Source organism: Rhipicephalus sanguineus, chromosome 1, assembly GCF_013339695.2.
Source record: "Rhipicephalus sanguineus isolate Rsan-2018 chromosome 1, BIME_Rsan_1.4, whole genome shotgun sequence".
In the NCBI taxonomy this organism is placed as follows: Eukaryota; Metazoa; Arthropoda; class Arachnida; order Ixodida; family Ixodidae; genus Rhipicephalus; species Rhipicephalus sanguineus.
Window position 1 is genome coordinate 111,467,527 of NC_051176.1, and position 19,739 is coordinate 111,487,265.

General features: G+C 42.3%; 1 protein-coding gene across 1 annotated transcript in view; it reads left to right on the forward strand.

Moving 5' to 3' along the window:
- LOC119396079 (uncharacterized) overlaps nt 1–19,739 on the forward strand; it is a 101,088-nt gene that overhangs the window by 33,534 nt on the left and 47,815 nt on the right. The window contains exons 6-8 of the mRNA XM_037663164.2: nt 3,665–3,858; nt 11,839–11,999; nt 14,401–14,903. Of these exons, the coding sequence (XP_037519092.1) occupies nt 3,665–3,858; nt 11,839–11,999; nt 14,401–14,903 (858 nt within the window). The remainder of the gene's footprint in view (nt 1–3,664; nt 3,859–11,838; nt 12,000–14,400; nt 14,904–19,739) is intronic.

Here is a 19,739-nt window from a genome sequence, read left to right on the forward strand (position 1 = left end):
TGTTCCACTACTTTGGCACTTCTCCTGAATGTTCCCTGTGCGGCAAACCTCATGCCACACTTTCCCATATCCTTTTCGGCGGCCCTTCTGGTCCTCCCCCGCAGGGATAGCCTGCCATCTCAAGCTGGGAGGACTGGGAGGTCCTGCTCTCGTCTGTGGACCCGACACTGCAGCTTGCTGCGGTCACTCGGGCTGCCCATGTCATTACCAAAAGAGGCATGGCCATGTAGACGTGGTGTGGACCGCGCGGAGGTCCAGGGACCCTTGCGAATAAAGTTTTTTTGTCGGTCTGTTGTATAGTGTAGTATAGCAAGGGGGTGTGAAAGGAAAGTGAGGGTGAGGAGAAGGGGAGAACAAGTTCAGAGAGAGAAAGAGAGAAATAGAAAGTGTGCAAAAGATAGAAGGTGAGAAAATGTCCACAGAGAGAAAGAAAGACATCGAAAAAAAGAGATAACATTGGAAGAAAGAAAACGATAGAAAGACAGAGAAACAAATAGACATGCAGAGAGACAAAAGACACAGACTTAGAAAAAAAAAGAGCAAGCATAGCCATGTATAGTATAGCAAGGAGTGGGAAAAAGACAGGTGCGAGGGTAAAAGCCTAGCCAAGCCACGACCAGCTAGGTGCCCACCAGCTCTGCTGTGTGGCCTTGCACGACTTAGTGCAAGCTGCGCTAATCTTTTATGAGCTGCTGGTCCATTGATGTGTAGGCAGCCTAGCACTTCATGGTGGCGGCAGATGGCGCAGCTGTGTTTCCTGCGTGCATGATTTGAATGCACGAATCACGCATGACTGTGTTTTTGTTGCTTGAATGTTTCATGCAAAAGGACATGTACAGATGACTTCTGCCTTGGCTAACGTTCCTTCGATTTTTGCTAAATTTACTATCCACAAGGGCTCCAAGCACATGCTTGAAATAGTGAAAAACCTCATTAAATTGAGGCCATGGGATAAAATTTCATCGGTAAGTAGCAGGAAAAAAAAAACGTGGTTTTCTATGCAACTAAGCTTGGGAAATGAAAATACTTAATTAGTTGCATAGAGGATTCCGTTAAGTCGAGGTTTGACTGCAACGATCAAACTTCAGCCTCATTGCTGACCCGAGTGAGCAAGCGTAGGGTTGCAGCACAATGATGATGATAAAAATGTTTTTATTAATACTTGGCATGAAGGCCTCAGTTGAGGAATAAGTAGTGTTGGGGACGTATATCTATCCAAGGAGCTGCATGTCCTTAGGGAAAGCGAAGAGCAAGTTCAGAATGGTGTTTTTGAACCTTGCTGATGCAGTTGCCCGTCTTATTCATTCTAGCACAGCCCTCAGGTGACTCAAACTTTAGAGGGGCAGTTTTCCCCTCTCCATCCCCCCCTCCACTGGCGCTGGCCCTGGTATCATCTGTTTTCACTAAGCACACTAAGCCTGCACTTGGAAATATTTCAAAATCAGTATCTTACACATTCTTCCAACAAAACACCATAATTTATCCCCACAATTTGGAACTTTTGTGATAGAGCAGTTCAAAGGTAGCACTTTTGCTGAGGTTTGTGGTGTGCCCATCTATCTTTGTACATGCATTTGCTGCCTGGCATTGCAGATGTTGGCCCCATGCATAGTATTCAAAGTTTTGGCAAACTGTCAATATCGCCAATGTCATCCCATGATGTAATTTTTAACTTATGTGATGTAAGGCTGTGTCTTTTTTACATGTAGGTCAATAGCACACTTCCTTGTTCAGTGTTCTTATGGAATTTCTCATGACCTGCCTTCGGTGCTTTGATGGTTGCACAGAGTGTAGGTAAATAGATGACGTTCCTCGTTGCTTGTGTTTTGCAAGCCCTGTGACGACTCGCACTACAGCTCAGTTAGGTACCTCTGGTTGACTCAATTGCCAAATAAGTAGATCATAACACAGTGCTCTGTATAGTACAAAAATAAAAGCGACAGGTGAACATTGTATTAAAAAAAGAACATTCTTAACAAAATAACTTTCTGTGCGAAACATGGAATCATGAAGGAAGGCACTGTTATTGGTGGTTGTGTAGTCAAGTTAGTGCAAGATGAGAGTTCAGTGATTTTCAAGTGATTCTATAGTCTAGGCTAGTGGCACTAATGTAAGCAAGTTTATTTAACTCCACTTTGTATCTTGGAATCTGTAGCCTTTATGCATTTCCTGCTAGATAGCTGCAGGTGATGTCTGCCAGATATAACATTTATACATACTAGCTGAACCTTGATGTAACAGAACAGATGCAGTAAAGTTTTGCTAAATCTATCTTCATTTATTTCAACAGTCTGATAACTTAGACTTGCCCTCTGGCCGCGGAATGTAACTGCATTATTTAATGCCATCAAATAGCTAATTCGGACGTATCTAGGCGGCACTCCAATGAATTTGGACAATCCTTGAAGCTACCAAGTGCCTAGCACTGCGAATATGCAACGTAGAAGAGTGAATACCGGCACTAGTATCCAACGTAAACAAAGCAGGGCAGCCTGTGCCTCCATACTTATTCAGAGGGACCATACCTTGATCGCTTTGTAGCATTTCGTTTTGTCTGCAGCAGTTGCACCAAACAGTTTGGTTTTTACTATGCGCACTCTTGCTGCACATGTGCCTGTATAAGGCTGCTTGGATGTTATGATTACAGTGATAGCGGCCAAGGTTACATTATCAGAGGCTGTGGCAGACACTAGTTTCATTTTGTGCTGGTGCACCTTGATTGCACGTCTTGAGAACTGCATGGTCATCATCCATGACTGCGTTGTAAATAACCTAGGTTTCATTGCACTGGCTATGGCAAACAGTAGTTTCATATTAATTTGGTGCATGTTGGCTGCATATGCTTTCAGAACCGAGTGGCTACTATCTGATAGTCTGATATTTTGTTAGTACAGTTTTGTGTGTTGACTTGTATAGGGAATGCTTCAAGTATCCAACTTTCCCAGTGCCTTCTTTTCAGTACTTTGTTAAATAGTGGCTCTTAAATCAAGGTTTGGAGAAAATAACGGCTACATCTTTACAACTGGTTGCTATGAAAAGACAGTTATATTTGTAGCAGAAAACAATATAGGACTTCTTCGTGATTATAACAGATTCATTATAGTCAATGTACATTTGCCACATAAAGCACCGTGCGTCAGTTTAAGCTTGAGAAGTGTTTATTGAAGGCTGGGTGCAAAAAAAATTTTAGGAGCCATTCCACTCTGTGAAGGTGGATGACCAGCAAAGCTGTTTAGCACACAGCACAGAGGTGACACAGTGGAGGCCAGTTTGGTGTGAAAGGCTGGGTTAAAAAAGTGTCCATTAACGTTTAAACCACTGGACAGAGTGTTGTTTCATCGTTGCTCTTCAAAAGTCCTAAATAAGGTGGTAGAAAATACAAGACATTCGTGTGGTTCATATATAGTCACATTTTGCAAGCATGGGTGTGTAACTGAGCGTGTGTGCCTGGGTTCAAACCCCAGCACTGGTAGAAAATTTTTTTCCGCTCTAATGCATTAGTTTCTTCGACCACTTCATAGGGGGTCCCAGGGATTCGACTTCAGTACCCATTAGTTCTTCTACTGCTCCCTAGAGGGCACTGTGGGTTTCTGCACACAAATGGACAAATTCCCTAGCCACATACAGCTTCGCTGTAAAATGTACCAATTCTTTGGTGTTGCAGGAAATTACAGGTGCTGACCTCTGCCCAGTAGAGTACGGCTACAACAGCGTGTGGGACCTGATACTTGATTTCCGTCACTTGGTCTCTGTGACAAACCCCCGTCATGATGGAAACTGCATGATTGGTCCACACGAAAATCCCACAACACCTACTCTGAGTTCGTGGACGGTGAACGTCTTGCGGCTGTTACTAAGGTAATACTAGATTTCAATTCCTTAAAACAATCTAGGGAGTCAGATGAATGATGGGAACAGTTGAACCTCAGTATGACGAAGGTGGTAAAATTGGCAATTTACTTTGTTATATGGAAACTTCGTCATGTTGAAATTCGACTTTTTATGCAAAGTATACGTAGTTGCTAATGGGTTTTTTTATGCAGAGAGTGTGATAAAAAGTGTCCCTATAATGGAACATGATGAAAAAAATCGATATAACAAAGAAAAATTTTGTTGAACCTTGCAGCTGGCAGCCCCACTTATGATTTGATGCCGCGCCAACGAAATCCTCTTAACAGTAGCCATATAGCACGTGTAAAGCCGAAATCAATGCAAGCAAAGCTATCATACCCGTTCCACTGCTGCAACTTGCCATCAAGACCAAGTATTACCCAGAGCAGCACGACACTGAATTCTCTGTTCACCAAACCAAGCCACTTGAACGTGCGATGTCGTAAAATATTGCACACTACAAAACCAAAAGATCTTTGGTTTAAAATTGCATGAAAGTGTGGTGGCAATTAACCTGAGTTACTGCGCCCTCATTCATGATCTTTTATCTCTGGTGAAAGTGCCTGTTCTGACAGCTTTCGGTGGCTATTTATCCTGTTCCTCCAGATTAGCTAGATTAGCTCCTTTCAACTTCAAGATAATGGAAAGTGAGCTCTGTGATATCCCAAAACAAGCAGCGACATCCTTTTCTTTATTATATTATTTATTCCTTTTTTTGCCAAGTGATATCGCTTGCAAGAAAGATACTGGTCTTGCTGCATCATTAATATCCTGTATGATCGGGATAACTTGCAAGATGGGGGAAAGGTTGTTGCGTGTGGTACTACTGCATTTACTGTCACTCAAGCATGTCGCTTGGCCACACAGTGGCCAAAGAAGATCACTTTTCACATGGTGGCCGAAAAGGAAAAAAAAAACCACGAAATCGGGCACTAACTCACAGCACACCCAGCATGGAATACAGAACTGTAGCATACAGTGGTGCTAAAGTTCCTACAGGCTCTTCTTCTTCAGACGCAATGAAGGTATTCAAGTGCACCTTTGATTCCCCCCCCCCCCCCCACCCTCTTTCCAGTCACTGCTGGGAAAGATGCTACTCCATTTCGAAAATCGCTCTGTCATGCAGTGTGCAGTTTTTAAAATATGCTTTCAAAAGCTGCATGTAATTTAATCATTTGTCCACTGCCACTGGCAAAAGTTTGTTTATTCTGGGTCTTCTTTTGCAGCAGCAGTGAAACTTGGTTATATTGATATTGCTGATAATCATGCTTCATTATATTGAAAGTAAAAATATATGGTGTTCTTGGACATGAAGTTATAAAAAGTAAAATAATTTATTATATTGAAGTTCACTGTATTGAGATTTAACTGCATATGCAATTCACCTGAAAGCAGCAGGATGTTTTGTGTGTGGCTAGACAGTATCTGTGAAGGATTAACTTCGTTGGTGAAAACTAATTCTTTAGGTGAATCTTTAATAGTGAACCACCTGAATGTTCTGACAAAACTTATATTACTACTCATAATGAAGTTAAGTTGAAGGGAAATTAATGTTTAGCCAATGTGCACTGTTAAAATATCATTCCAGAAACTTGACAACATTTGTTTCATGGGAAGCAAGACTTGATTCTTCAGTAAAGGGGTCACATTCCTTGATTGCCATTTAAATTTCCCTTCATGGTCCATGCGTCATCATTGCCCTTTACTGCCTTTAGTGAGTAAAACAGTGCTCAAGAGCCAGAGCTGCAGCTTTCTCGAACAAAATGTGATTCAGGAACAAATTCAAAACAGCACTGAAAGCGTTTTTTATTGCCATAAGAAAGCTTGTGCAGATTTTGATGACAAGACGTACCAATTTTAGAAGGTTTTGCAATACAGCAGCTACCAAAATGCGATGGGGTGGATGGCATGGAGCAGAGCGGAAACAAAACCTTTGGACCACATGTTGTGTTATTACAGGAAAAGTCAAGAAATTTTATTTTACAAGAATCAAAGTATACATGTGGTATTTTCTGCTATCAACTCAATGCAGTGATGTAGTATTATTACTATCAGTGCTAGTGCAACAAATGTAAATGAGGTGTTACATCAGTGGGTTAGTATTAGAATGTCCTTATAGTGACTGAAATTGTCCTACATTTGCCTGTAATCCTCAGGTACTAATGCTCCGTCATGATAATATTGATTGCTTTAGGCATTTTTGTGGAGTGATTACGATACTGTTTGTCTTTTGTTGAAGTTGTGGGCAAGCTGAATTTTCTCACATCCATAGCATGTTGCCAATTAAAGGGTTGTGAAACATTTTCTGGAAGTTTTGAATGACGTGTGTATTCGGAATCCTGGCTGTCCATTCAACAATATACCTTGATTCGTTTTATCGTCTGGGTTGATTTAATAACTATAAAAGCAGAATTTTGATTCCCCAGTGCGCATTCCCCTCAACTCTACAGCTCACGTCATCTTAGTCAGCCAATAAAAAATTTGTCATCGACAAAACATGGTGACACAGCGAAGCCTATTGAGCCATAGGTGAACGAGGTTCGGAGCATCATACCACTTCGACTGCAGCGCCTTAATGACGTCACGCACACAAACCATGCAATTTTAAAATGGCCAACCTTCCCGAGCTGCAGTGTCGTATTTTAGAAGCACAGTGGAGTAATATGAGAGGTTGCTCAATGGCGGCGCTTCATTGTGCTGAGAATACGTCGACCACTTGCTTGCGTTTCAGCCAACCACCGTTGGGTGGCACTGTATGTGGGGGACGGGGCATCGTCCGCGCACGTCGAATGCAGTTGCAAGTACTTCTGCGCTTTGAGTTGGCGCATGTGTGTTGCTTTTGCATGGTTTCTTGTGGCATGAATCGTTTTGTAAACCTGTGATGGGCAAAAGATGTTTGTCCCATGTTGCACGGCCGGGTCCAAGTCGTGTCGGGAAAAGTACTGGTTCTTTTCTGCCCAAAAGATGACAAAAGACCGGGTACACCACGTGCTAATACATGCAAAGATGATTTTATTTCTATACAAAATGAGCATTCACTGCGTTTGACCACATGGATCGCGCCGAACCGATGTTCCCCAGAAGAGCACACCGTCTGTCTGAAACTGCTAGAAGCACACACTACACTGGCATGCTGGGGTAGGCGCCGTTGACACACCTCTCATATTCGTCCACCGTGGTTAGAACGGAGTTGGCTTTTGTGCTTTGAACAGTACCGTGATCTAAAAAAACTGCGGCATTATTCTTTTACTTCCTAGCTTTCATATAAATCTATTTTAGAGCAAACAAAGGTTAACAATATGCTTACAACTTCAAGTGTCTTAAGACGTCATTGGCTAGTGCCTATGCCAGCCGGCGGTGCCACATTGTTGTTTTAGGAGTGCATGAAGGCTAGGATTTCAAATGTGCATTATTGAAGATAGACTGAATATTGCATCGAAATATTTAGGAATTGGCATGCCCAATGCCTGCTTAAGCAGTGAAAATTATAAGCGGGCAGCTTCGTTTTCTTTAAACGACCCCTTTAATCGAGTAGCCCTTGGAATTGAAACCTACCCTGTGCGTCTTCGTTCCCTGCTATATGTTGCTGAAATTGTTTCATAACTGATTCCATGTCTTGGGAACCTGCTACCTTTTCATTATGACTGGAGCATACACTGGCCAGCTGATAGAGTTTATATGAAGATGATGCACCCACTTCAAGCACACTTTCTTGTTGAGTGCACATAAAAACTACATTTTTTTTGCTTGCTGTGTTCAGCTGCTGTCAAATCTTGTGTCAAAATGTTAGTGGAAAGACAGTGCAGACGTGATAGTCCCAGGTGCACATTTTACTTTTGTGCTCTTTTACATATGCCCACTACTTTTTGCAGACATTTCTGCGTGTCTGAAGAAATAATAGAGACAGAGTAAAAAAAAAATGTCGCAGCTTATCTAGTTCAAGTCCTAATGACTGCATTTTCCTGGTAGATGATTTTCATTGTTTTTGCACTGTTTGTTTGTGTACATGCATGCAGGTTGTTATACATTTATCTGCAACTAGTAGCAATAGAGGTGAAAGTGGGAAAGCAAAATATGAGTTGGAATTGTTGTAAATACAGCATGTCTCCATTTAGAATTCACCAGAACATTTGTCTCCATTTAGAACAAAGCAGGACTGTGTTGCACTCTGTAGGAGGGCTGGACAGTTTATGCTTGCAGTAGAATGTGCTCACTCTGCACGCAAATATTATTGCCAATTTTGACAGTTCATTACAGCCGTACAACCTGCCTCTTTCTCTGTGGTATGTTTGTTTCAGTGTGATACATGGGTACTTCATTTCAAACTAGAAAACAGGGAGTATATCTTGAAATCACAGCATGAAGTATAGATGTAGACTTAAGATAACAAGGGTTTGGATCCATTCCAATTTGCCCAGCTTTCCATCCTCCTGCATTGATACAAATGAAGGCACAGAAAAATTTGGCTGAAATATATTCTACTTTGGTTCACTGTGAGAATGTAGTCAATTTGTTGTCACTTTAGCGAACTTTGAGGAACAAGAGTTAGAATCCATACCCCTGAAACAGTTGAACAAATTAAGAAAATGTAGACAATGTGTAACAGGGAATTTACAATCTTGCATCATAAACAGATTAAAGAAAAAACAAGGACAACCTTGCTCTCTCCTTTGCAATGTTGTCAGCAGTTTCGTAGCGAGCAGCTGCAATGGGCCCAGCAGGCATTTGCTTGCAGCGAAATGGATAGGTTGGCAATTTGGTAATTCATAGTTGTTCAAAGAACTGAGAGCGCAGGAACAAGAACGACAGATGAGGTAGACACATTCACTTATTTTAAGGTGATGAGAACATGCTCAGTAATACCATTAGTATTACTAATTTTGAATTAAATACAGTCGAACCCACTTATAGCAGTTCTCAAGTGCCACGAAAATTTCATTGTTATAACCGATAATTGCTATAGACGGGTTGCACGAAAAAAAAACCAGTATAGGGGGACGGCAAGCTGCTGTGAGAAAACTATAATACCAGATCGGACATGCCAACAGACATTGGTGATAAGGATAACGAAGCTGCCGATTTTTCGGACACGCTTGAAAATTCGGACGCTGTCATGGGACCGCCACAAGCCACTGTATGACAATGTCTCAAATTTCGGCTGCTGAAACTCTCCAAGTCTCAATTTTTCAGTCAGATTGCATGTCCGAAGGTGCATTAACAGAAGCCACTGTCACTCCCACACTGTAGCCGATTTCAAAAGTCAGCTTTGCCACAATGCCATAACGCTATGCAGTGAAACATATCTACTCTGAAGGGGCGCTTGGGATGTTGGGGGGGGGGGGGGGTCAGCAGCTTTAATATCTCGTTTTCTTCTTTCTTTTCAACAATTTCGCATTATTACCATTCAGCACGGACACCCAACAGATAGAATTCATTGTTATAACCAATAATGCAGCATGCGGGCATTGCTGTAAGCGGGTTGTTTCATCGTAGAAAACATACAAAAATTGATGGTGCAGCAGCTTCTCATTGTTATAACCGATATATTGTTCAAACCGGTATCGTTATAAGTTAGTTCGACTTTAAATGAAAATCATGGATGTTTGCAATCTTAACCCTTTGAGTGTCGAAATTTTTGAAAAATACTTTCCCAGATGGGGAAATTACTTAATTGCAGATTTTGAATGTACAAAATGGGTAAAGCCTGGAAAAAATTGTTTAAAAAATCAGCAGTAATTTGGTGTCAGCATCACTCAGAACTGCAAAATGTTCAATAGTAGTTCAGAGCATGCTATTCCTTGAAACACAGGTCTACGCACAGCACCTTGTCGCAGTCGGCATACATAAAATGTGTGTTAGTTCTGTTGGAGTGGCAAGTTGTGTTGGCACACGCACGGCATCTCTGCGTGCACCTGCCTTGAGCAGAGTAAACTCGTTAAACAAGGAGAGCGAGAATACCTTGTGAGTGCCGGTGATAAACAAGCTAAGGGCAGTGCCAATAGAGATGGAAATCAACTTCTGCGGCCCCTGCAAGGGAGTGCCGATAAAAAATTCACAGCATATCCACGGGTGAATGATGAAGAGCTTGGGTGAAGCTCCTGAAGCAATCATGGTTACACTGTGAAATCTTCAGTGGTTTCGCCCAGCAGTAATCAAAGCGATAGCCCAGTACATCATCAAAGACGTGACAAACACTGTGTATATTTATACAAGAAATTTTATTAATCGTAAGTGGTAGCTAGACGCAGTTTCCGTTCCCCCTTCATTATAACGGCTTTATGGTCGGTGAAGTGATGGATCGGTGATGGATCGTAGTGGGATGTTTGCAAAGACGAAGTAGTGGGCAGTTTGCAAAGGATCGGTGATGGGTCGTAGTATACTGCCGGTTACGCCTTACGCCGGACGCGTGACAAGGTTAGACTAAGAGGAGCTTCGCCCCTAAAATAAAAATCAACCACGAAAGGGCTTTGCCCATCGGCGTTGCCGCAGGCCGCACGAGGCGTTGAAGCTCGAAATAAGTTTCGTTTATCTCCGCAAGAAGGTAGCACAATCATGTCATAAGCTTCTTGTAGGTCCTAGGAGGTATCAGCACCTCCTAGTGAGCATGCATCGTCATTACGGCGCGAAATTTGAAGCGGAGGGTCGAAAACGTAACCGTAATGCAAAGATCTTGCGGGACAGAAAACCGCTACCGTACATATACAGCAAAAACACTCAAAGGGTTAAAAAGATGCGGAAGTGCAGTTTCATCTTCGCTCTCTGTTCTCAGTTGACAGTCATCTGCTTGTTATTTCATTTTCTCCTCAATTCTGTGAGGCGGCACCTGGCATACTGTTTCAAACACTATGCACAGTAAACACTTATTTTAACAGAGTGAATGGAAAAGCAAAAAATTTCCAATATAAGCAGTAATTCAAGAAAAGTGAATGCGTCATGAATGCTGTGGCAGTAGTATACCAGGTGTTTGGCAGCACCACAGAACATAGCAGCCATGCAAGTGAAGCAGGCATCACTTCCATGTGAGTGTGTGGCCTTTGGTGTTTATGGTTTGGAGTGTTGCCTTTTAGCTTGAAGAATGTGATATTTTAGCAAGGGACTTGCAATAATGGAAAGACAGGCTCTATGCACTACAGCATCCTGACATGACACGAACGTTAGATTCACAAAAATTTCTTTGTACATAAATCTTGCAAGTCACTTGTGCTGCAGAATGGTTTTTGAAATACTGGAAACACTGTTATGTCTAAAAACCTGCATCATAAAACGACAGTGGCCCACAAAGGTTGCCCAGACGCATTCTTATTTTGTATGTGGTAGAAAAAGTTTGCTTGTACTACAAGTCACATGTAAATGTGACCTGCGTGCCCATTACCTTGTGCAGTTAAGCGATCCTTCCTGCAATATTTGCTTGTTAATGGCTGCATTTAGCCACATGAAGCGTATAAATGAAGTCTACCTAGCTTGTTGCAATTACATGGATATCGTTGGTCAGTAGTCGACAAGAACGCACATCTGTACATATCAAGTCCAAACAAAACAGATAAATTTAGAGCGCCACGGCTGCATCTCTCATAGAGAATGCAGTGCATCTCTCATCCAGAATGCAGTGCAAGGTTTCGTCTTTAAATAGAAAAATTGTGGAAAATAATAAAGGAAAGTGAGTTTATGGAGCCAAATACCAATGGAGCTGGCACTCCCAGCACGATGTTCTGCAGCTGAAATGGTGAATTAAATTTCTTTTCAGTTACAGCTAAGGAAGTGCCATTTTTGTGTGTGTAATCTTGCGGTTTGTTTCTAACTACAAATTAGTGGCACTTTTAGTACAGTTTCTGCAAATTAAAGATGAAGAAATAAGTAAATGAGAAGTGCAGCATGTCATTATTAGCAGTAATGAATGTACTTAGTTAACTTGAATAGGAATGCTTCAGTTGCAATATTCTATTGCAGGTTGAGTGGGCCACAAGGGCTGACTGTTCTTCAGCTTCTTCAGGCGTTCCAAAAAGTCACAGGGAAGACAATTGACCTTGAAAAGTGTGGGCTCTCAACTCATGCATTTGTTACTTTACTCGCAACGGGATCTTACCTGACATTCGAGGACCTGGGCGAAGGTGTGCACTAACTTCATTGACATTTGTTTCTTGAGCATGTCATTTAATGTAAAGATGCAACAGTAGATATTTGAGTGTTTCTTGCTTTTTATATTTTTGGATATTCCCTTTATATTTACTCTGCACTCACCCTTCATGTAGGCTGTCCTAAAGAAAAAAAAGGCAGCTGTATGCTGACATTGCCCACATTTGAGCCCTGAACACATCTGCCCTGTTCTGGCACATTGCTGTAAATACTATGTGTCAATATGGCTCGTGGCTTACTATCATGTTCGAAAGAAATGCAAATGAGAAACTATTAAGTAAAATATCTCTTAAAAGTAATACCTCACAAGCAGCACTCTAGCACCTATCCAGTTGGCACAGTGGCATAGACTATGAACTACATGTACAAGCCAAAATTACATTTGCATCTTGATGTGGTGAGATTTCCAGGCCTATGGTAGATAAATCGTGGACTTACGGTCATTTCCTGATAGGCTGCACACTTGATAACTCTAGCTTAAAACAACCTGAAACCTTTCGTAATGCCCAGGAAATATCACAAGGCTCCTTTCTGTCACTGGTCCTCTCAACCTTGTGATGATAAGTTGGGTGGTACAGTTAAAGAATTCAACACGTTGGGCCTCTGTAAGGAGTTAAGCATGGATGTCGCACTTGTTTGCATGTCATGCTGAAAGAAAAAACTTGGGTCACTCTGGAACGTTAGGGAAACAATGAAGAACTACATATTGAACAAGATAAACAGACAAGTAATAGGTACAATAAACACATCACATGCTCGCTACCACTTGCACCATCACGCGCGCCAACTGGCTGGCAACGGGCCAATACACCACCACCAACTTATCGGCCTACCGCTGCAACGAAGCCGGCGAGTGGCGGCCACAGCTAATTTCGTTCGCTCAAACCACGGCTGAGAGCAGCACCTTCGCTGCGCACGAATGCGCTAGTCACGTGGTTTTTTTTTTTTTTTTTGTAATTCGCGGGCTTTCTTTGCAGCTTGGAAAAAACGGTATATGTGAGACTTTCTTCATTGCAAATAATGCAGTGGGGGTTTCTGAAGACGCTCTCGAACTTTGCAAGTTGCATTTCTTGCCCAAAGTCAATTAGCAATATAGTTAACTAATCCTAATTAACAAGTTAAATAATTACAAAACAAAAAATGGTCTGTAGTGTGCAAGGTGACTGTCAGCACAATATATGCAACTCATTTCACTCACCTGCCTCTAATATGTATTGTATTTTTTAACCCTTGGCTAAAGATAGGTGGGACACCCGGTGTGTGTGTGTGTGTGTGTGTGTGTGTGTGTGTGTGTGTGTGTGTGTGTGTGTGTGTGTGTGTGTGTGTGTGTGTGTGTGTGTGTGTGTGTGTGTGTGTGTGTGTGTGTGTGTGTGTGTGTGTGTGTGTGTGTGTGTGTGTGTGGTGTGTGTGTGTGTGTGTGTGTGTGTGTGTGTGTGTGTGTGTGTGTGTGTGTGTGTGTGTGTGTGTGTGTGTGTGTGTGTGTGTGTGTGTGTGTGTGTGTGTGTGTGTGTGTGTGTGTGTGTGTGTGTGTGTGTGTGTGTGTGTGTGTGTGTGTGTGTGTGTGTGTGTGTGTGTGTGTGTGTGTGTGTGTGTGTGTGTGTGTGTGTGTGTGTGTGTGTGTGTGTGTGTGTGTGTGTGTGTGTGTGTGTGTGTGTGTGTGTGTGTGTGTGTGTGTGTGTGTGTGTGTGTGTGTGTGTGTGTGAAACACTTTTAAAGGTCATAGCAGCAAAACTCAGTTGGCAATTGCAAAAGTGTTCATTACACTAAATGCCCAAGCTGAGAGGTATCTGCCAATTCAATACGCTGCAATCGTATCGGTACATTACAAGTTATCGTTTAAACACAAAGTCTGTGTTCCAGCTCGTATTACTCTCAATAATACACTAGTGTCTCCCAACAGCTAGGGTGCACGCCCCTCTGGACTCTGTCATTGACAAATTCTGCTGTGTTGGCCTCTGCAATGCCTCCTAGGTGGCACGTTTACAATTCTCGGTGATTACACAAAATTCGCAGTGGAGACAGTTGAGTGACCCTTTTATGCTCACTGCCATTACATGTTCAATTAAGATGGGGCTTGGCATGGCAGCCACATGTAGTGATCCTCTATGCAACATTTGCTGTTAATGGCAGGCTGCACGTGGTAGTGTGAAGTGTAGACTTTGAAATTTAGAACATAAGTGCACCAAAAATTAGCACATCTCTAGTGATAAAGAAACGGTAACACTAGAGTTGAATGCTAGTGTCCAAAAGCCTGATTTATTGTTCGCATTATCTAACATGATAACACTCATTGCATGCCTTTAGCTTTCCTTGTAAGCTGCCAACGTCATTGCTGAGCAATTTGTTGATAGTATTATTTTTGCTGCTTGTTCACAGGGCAGTTTCTGCTCAAGAGTCAACTGCCAAAGGGAACCAGGGAAACTGTTCCTATGGAAGTGGTTGGACCAACAAGGCCACCTGAAAAAAATAAAAGTGCTCGAGCAGACCAAGCTCCCACAGCAAACGAAACCACTCAAGTGAAGAAATGTGCCCCACTAACCAGTACTCTCAAGGCAATGAGTGGTATTGAAGCATTGAAAAATTCAGATATAGCTGAGTATGTTGAAATAGCTGAAAACACTGGTTCTCCAGACTCTTCTGAAGTTGATGAACTGGAACAAATGATTATGACAGCACTGACGTCGCCTAACATGGGACGGGTCAAGAGCCCTCCACTTTTCATGGCCAACAACCCCTATGCACGGCCGGACCACCTGGAAGTAGGCAAACATTATGCTGTGTATGTGTCACAGATATACAGTGTCCACCACTTCTACATCCAAAAGAAGGGGCTAGATGCCTCTGTTCGTCTCGAAGCACTCATGAACCAACTGGATTTGGTGAGTGATTTTTTTTTTTTTTGTGCTATAGAGATGCCTCACCACATTTGGCATGGCAAACAAACAGGCATGTAGCATATGTCATGTGATGGCAATCATGTTTGCAGGGTATGAAACTGCTGCATCACGTAAAAACAAACAGCCCAAGCCGTACGCTGTATGCGTAAGCCGTACGCATAAGCTGTACGCCCTTCCACCTTACAAGGTTCACTTTAAGTGGTTATGTGCCCTATTTGTTCAATGTAAAATGTGCACTGCTAATACTGGAAGTGCACCTTGCTGTAAAAGAGAGAGAGAAAAACAAAGGGAGGCCGAGTGCGATGCTGTCCCTCAGCAGAGGAGTGCCTCTGGGAGGTGCTAATCCAGTCAAATGAGTGTCTCTGTTGGCAGTGATGCTCGCCTATTGGTGGCATATAATGGGACATTTCAATTTGTTCTATCTACTTCAATAGTGAACCAATTTGAAAAACTCTTTCTGGGAAACATCCTCTAGACAGCGCTTTAAAACTTCTGGTGTATGACCAAAACATGCAATGTGACCTGCTGAGGAACCCTTGAATATTTTGCCAAGTTTTCTGGGTGCAGTGTTCTTTTTATTTTGTGGCCATTTTGAATGCTTGAGAGTATTACAAGGTGAGCTATTAAATACATTGTACTGCTATGCTACAGCATGATGTAAGCAAAACCGGAAAGGAAGAGAGAAACATTATCATACACAGTACTTTATGCATCTTTAGTACTAGTACTGTGTTTGCTTGGGTTCTTGTAATTTGCATCAGGGCTGGGATAATGTTACAGTTCTGTTCCAAAGCCATTTCTTTTCATGCTTTGTTAACTCATTTTTCTTTAGGCCGTATTAGTAGCTCTCTATATATTTTTTTAACTTTGGGTTGCAAACAGACCCTAAAAACCTGTGGGTCACATACTGTAGTCATCAAATGAAGGTGCAGCTAACAGGTGTCTATACTTTGTAATCTTTTCAACTGAACCAGCACTTAAAGAAAGCATAAGAAAAGGAAGCGCACTGACTACCAACCAAAGGGTAAAACTGCTACATATTCTGAAATAATAGGTAACAGGGTTCCGAGCTCTTTATCACTTGTGGAATGTGGAAAGACATGGATTACAAAAGGAAAGAATGGTGTAATTAGCAGTGCGTGTCCAGCTCTTGGTGAGACATTGTCATTGTACGGCTTGTGACCAGTGGGCCAGGTGTTCAGTATTGTTTTCAGGAATGCTTCTTCCATCAGACAGCATTCTTCAACGATGATTATCATTATTGCATGTTCGTGTCAAACCTGAAGCACAGCTAGAATTTTTATCTTAGTAATGACTGAGCTTTGATGTGGATAGAGCGGTGACAGTTACTCCAAAGCGCTCTGTTTGCGGCCTGCTGCACCAGGCTGCACTAAACCTCTAAAAAAGCTTCAAACTGCAGCTGAGCTGCTCCAAAACACATAACATGACCACCAAGCTGAGCATTCTGTTCAGGGCAGCTTTAGAGGGAAGTTGCATTTAGGTTAGTAGCCTGAGTTCTCTTAACCTATTCTTCAAGGTATGATATATCCATTGGACACTGTTCCACCTAGCTCTTTTCACCAGTGCGTTTTTTCTTATTACATTCGGCCTAACCAAAGTATCGGTGCCACCATATGTGGGTTTGGCTTCCATTGTTGACAATTTGGCATTTTATCTGGAAGCTCATCTGTTTTGTGAGGAACTAGCGATACTAATATGTAAACAGATGTTCTATGCGTACTGTAATGTAGCCACGCTGGCCATGTGGCTACTGCTTTTTTCACTGCGCTGTGTAAGTGATGTCTTCACTCAGATTAGGGTTCTGATGTGGAAAAGCTTGTTTGATATTTAAAAAAAAAAAAGGCTTTTTAATGAGGCATGTCACCTGCACTGCGCAAAGTTCTTTGGTACACCAATTGTAATGCTAAGCCCATGTATGTATTGTAGTGAACCATTTCGATAGCCTCTGTGGGTTTGTGATGCATGAACAGCATTCAGTGCCAGCATGTACAGGTGCTCCCGCATGAAAACTACGTATTGAGCACGATAGAGTATGAAACATAGGAAGTTCGGGCGATAATAAAATGTACTGTGCATGCAGGCAGTCGCAGCAGAAAGTTCTCGTTCGCAACAACTTCTTTCCTTTGTCTTTTTTTTAATGAATAGGTAGGCTGCTGCTTTTCTTGTTAACTTGATTTTTCTGTTTGCAATGATACTTTGACACCTTTCACTTGCAGAAACCGTATGGGCCACACACATCTTGTATATTGTAGTGAAGCCAGCATATGTCGCTCTTTCATGTTAAGAGCCTGATTAATGGCGGCTCTGTGACTGTTGGTATTGTCTCCTTGTTTACATTACAGCAGCATGTACAGTTTGTACACAAATAAGAATACGCACGAAAAAGTTATAATACTGTACTGCTCCAAATGATCCTAAACCCCATTTTGTGTGCTCCATACCTGCACCAACACGCAATTTCTCAGCTCCAAACCCATGCCAAAACACAGTTCCTTCTGCTCCAAAATCTGCTCCAAAACGGCCTTTTTCCTGCTCCAAAAGTTGTTCCAAATCTTAAACTAGCTGGACCACCGCTGTGTACCTTTAGTTACCATGGTTGTTGAATATTGCATGTGTTCTGCTAGCCTGTGTTCTGCTGCATTAGCATGCAAGAATGCACAACTGCATTGATGCTTTCGTGTTCATACTATGTTGTGGGCTTGTACATTTCATAGTTGCTCACTTCTCCTTCAGGCTTCACCTTCACTATCGGGAAACATCTTGGTCCTTTTTAATGACGTTCTTGTGTGGCAACAATTCATACTAATTGGTTAATTCAGTGCATTTATTTTAGTTACTTGTAGCATCACAAGTGCATGTTGTAAAACATGAAAGCCTCGAATATGCTACATGTCATCTGTAAGGAACACCATTGCACTGCACGTCTTATTCTAGTTTAAGAGCAGTTGGTTTAAATTCATCTGCAGTGCTCATTTTGCAATAATGATTATCATTTTGTTTTGTGCTATACTTAACGCACTGAAGCATGCTGGTAGGGGCTCCATCGCAAACGTTTTGGCCATACAATGGTTACAACAGCCTTGATTAAGCTATGAAAATAAGATGCTTATTGTTGAAATGGAAAGCAGCCAGCAAAGTGCATGAATATGTTTGTGCAAATTGAGAGGGATAACGTACCACGAATGACCATTTTTGCTATTGTTAGCAATGCATGCATCAGCAATACGAGTGAGGGAATTCACCACAGTGTAAATAAGTCGCACAAAGGTGATGTAACTGCCTTGTGTTAGCATCCAGATTCTAAGACTCTGCTGCGCATTGAGCAAAACTTCTTTGCAGACTAGTTGGTTCATACTTGTAAACTCGACTTGCTGCGCAACCAGCAGGAATGAAGGAGAAACAAAAAAAAAAAAAACTGCGCTCTTTCCTGTCTCCCTCCTTCATTCCTGCTGGTTGCGCAGCAAGTCGAGTTTACAAGTGCGCATTGAGCTTTAAAGGAGCTGTGACGTGGTGTTAGCAGTAATTCCACTCCTGCGCCAAATGCTCCAAAGTGCGCCAAATTGGATTTACTGCGCCATCCTGATAAAATCGACGCAAATTGCACCAAACTGCACCAGAGCCTTGGGTTTGGCAGTGTCTATCACCCGAAAATGCTCTGCTGGCGCGTCAGAGTATGTGAAGCATGATCTTGAGGCCACCAAAGTTACAACCATGGACCAAAGATTATTCCTCAAATGAAACAGTGCTTGCACATGCGTCCTGATTAATTAAGCCATGACGTCATACACGGTGCCGATGCCGCTTCTGTTACGCAAGTCGGCTCGAAAGCAAAACGCGCTCTCCGAAGAGCCTCATGACTTCTAGGCCAATCGGCGACGATCAAGTGTGGCTGCGATTCATCGGCTGACGTCATCTGTTCCAGAAACGCTACCCCTAGCTCATTTCAAGTGGCACACAGCATGTAATTAAGGCAATGTTGAGTAGCAACTACACGAGTGCCGCTAAAATGGCTGTCACTTCTGTTTCTGGACATTTCGGAATGAAATCGGGGAAACCTGGCAAGACATATATAAAACAACATGGAATTTTCGTCCATACAAGAGCAACGCGAATGGTGGGAACACGCCTACACTTCTAAAACACTTTATCCATCTGCTTGTCATTAAAAAAAAAACAAAAAAAAACAAAGTCCTGTTTCTTTCGACACCATGAGTGTTGAAAGATATGAATTTTTTTCTTGCCTTTTTTAAAAATTTGATCTGATTAATAAAGGCTTTTCTCCTGGTCGGCGCAGCCGATATTTCGTCTTAATATCGCAACTGTCAATAGCAGGCCCGTTGCTGACAGCCCTGGCATCAAAAGGCCCACTGTCGGAAGGCCCAGCTTGAGCTAGTTTCGGCAGCGTTCGCAGAAACTGCGCCTTTCATCGCCGAGATGACGTCACCGTGCGTCGCCTAGCAGCACGTTGTAGGAAGGAAAATATAAGAAGATAACTGGAGAGAAGGAGGAGGAGAATAAGTAAATAAAATAAAATAAAAATTTCTTGGTGAGGTGGGATTCGAACCCGGGTACCCACGGTCCGAGGTTCAGCGTTGTAACCACTCAGCAATCCAGGCACACTAAGAGAACAAGCATTCTTGGGAGCCATATGATTACGTTGCTATGGGCGAGAGAATGAGAGAAAGATAGAAAGAGAATAAAAGATAGAGAGAGAAAAGAAATACGGAGAGAAACACACAGAAAGAGAGAGAAAGAGAGAAAGATAAGTCTGTGATTGTGAGGAGGAGGGAAGAGTGT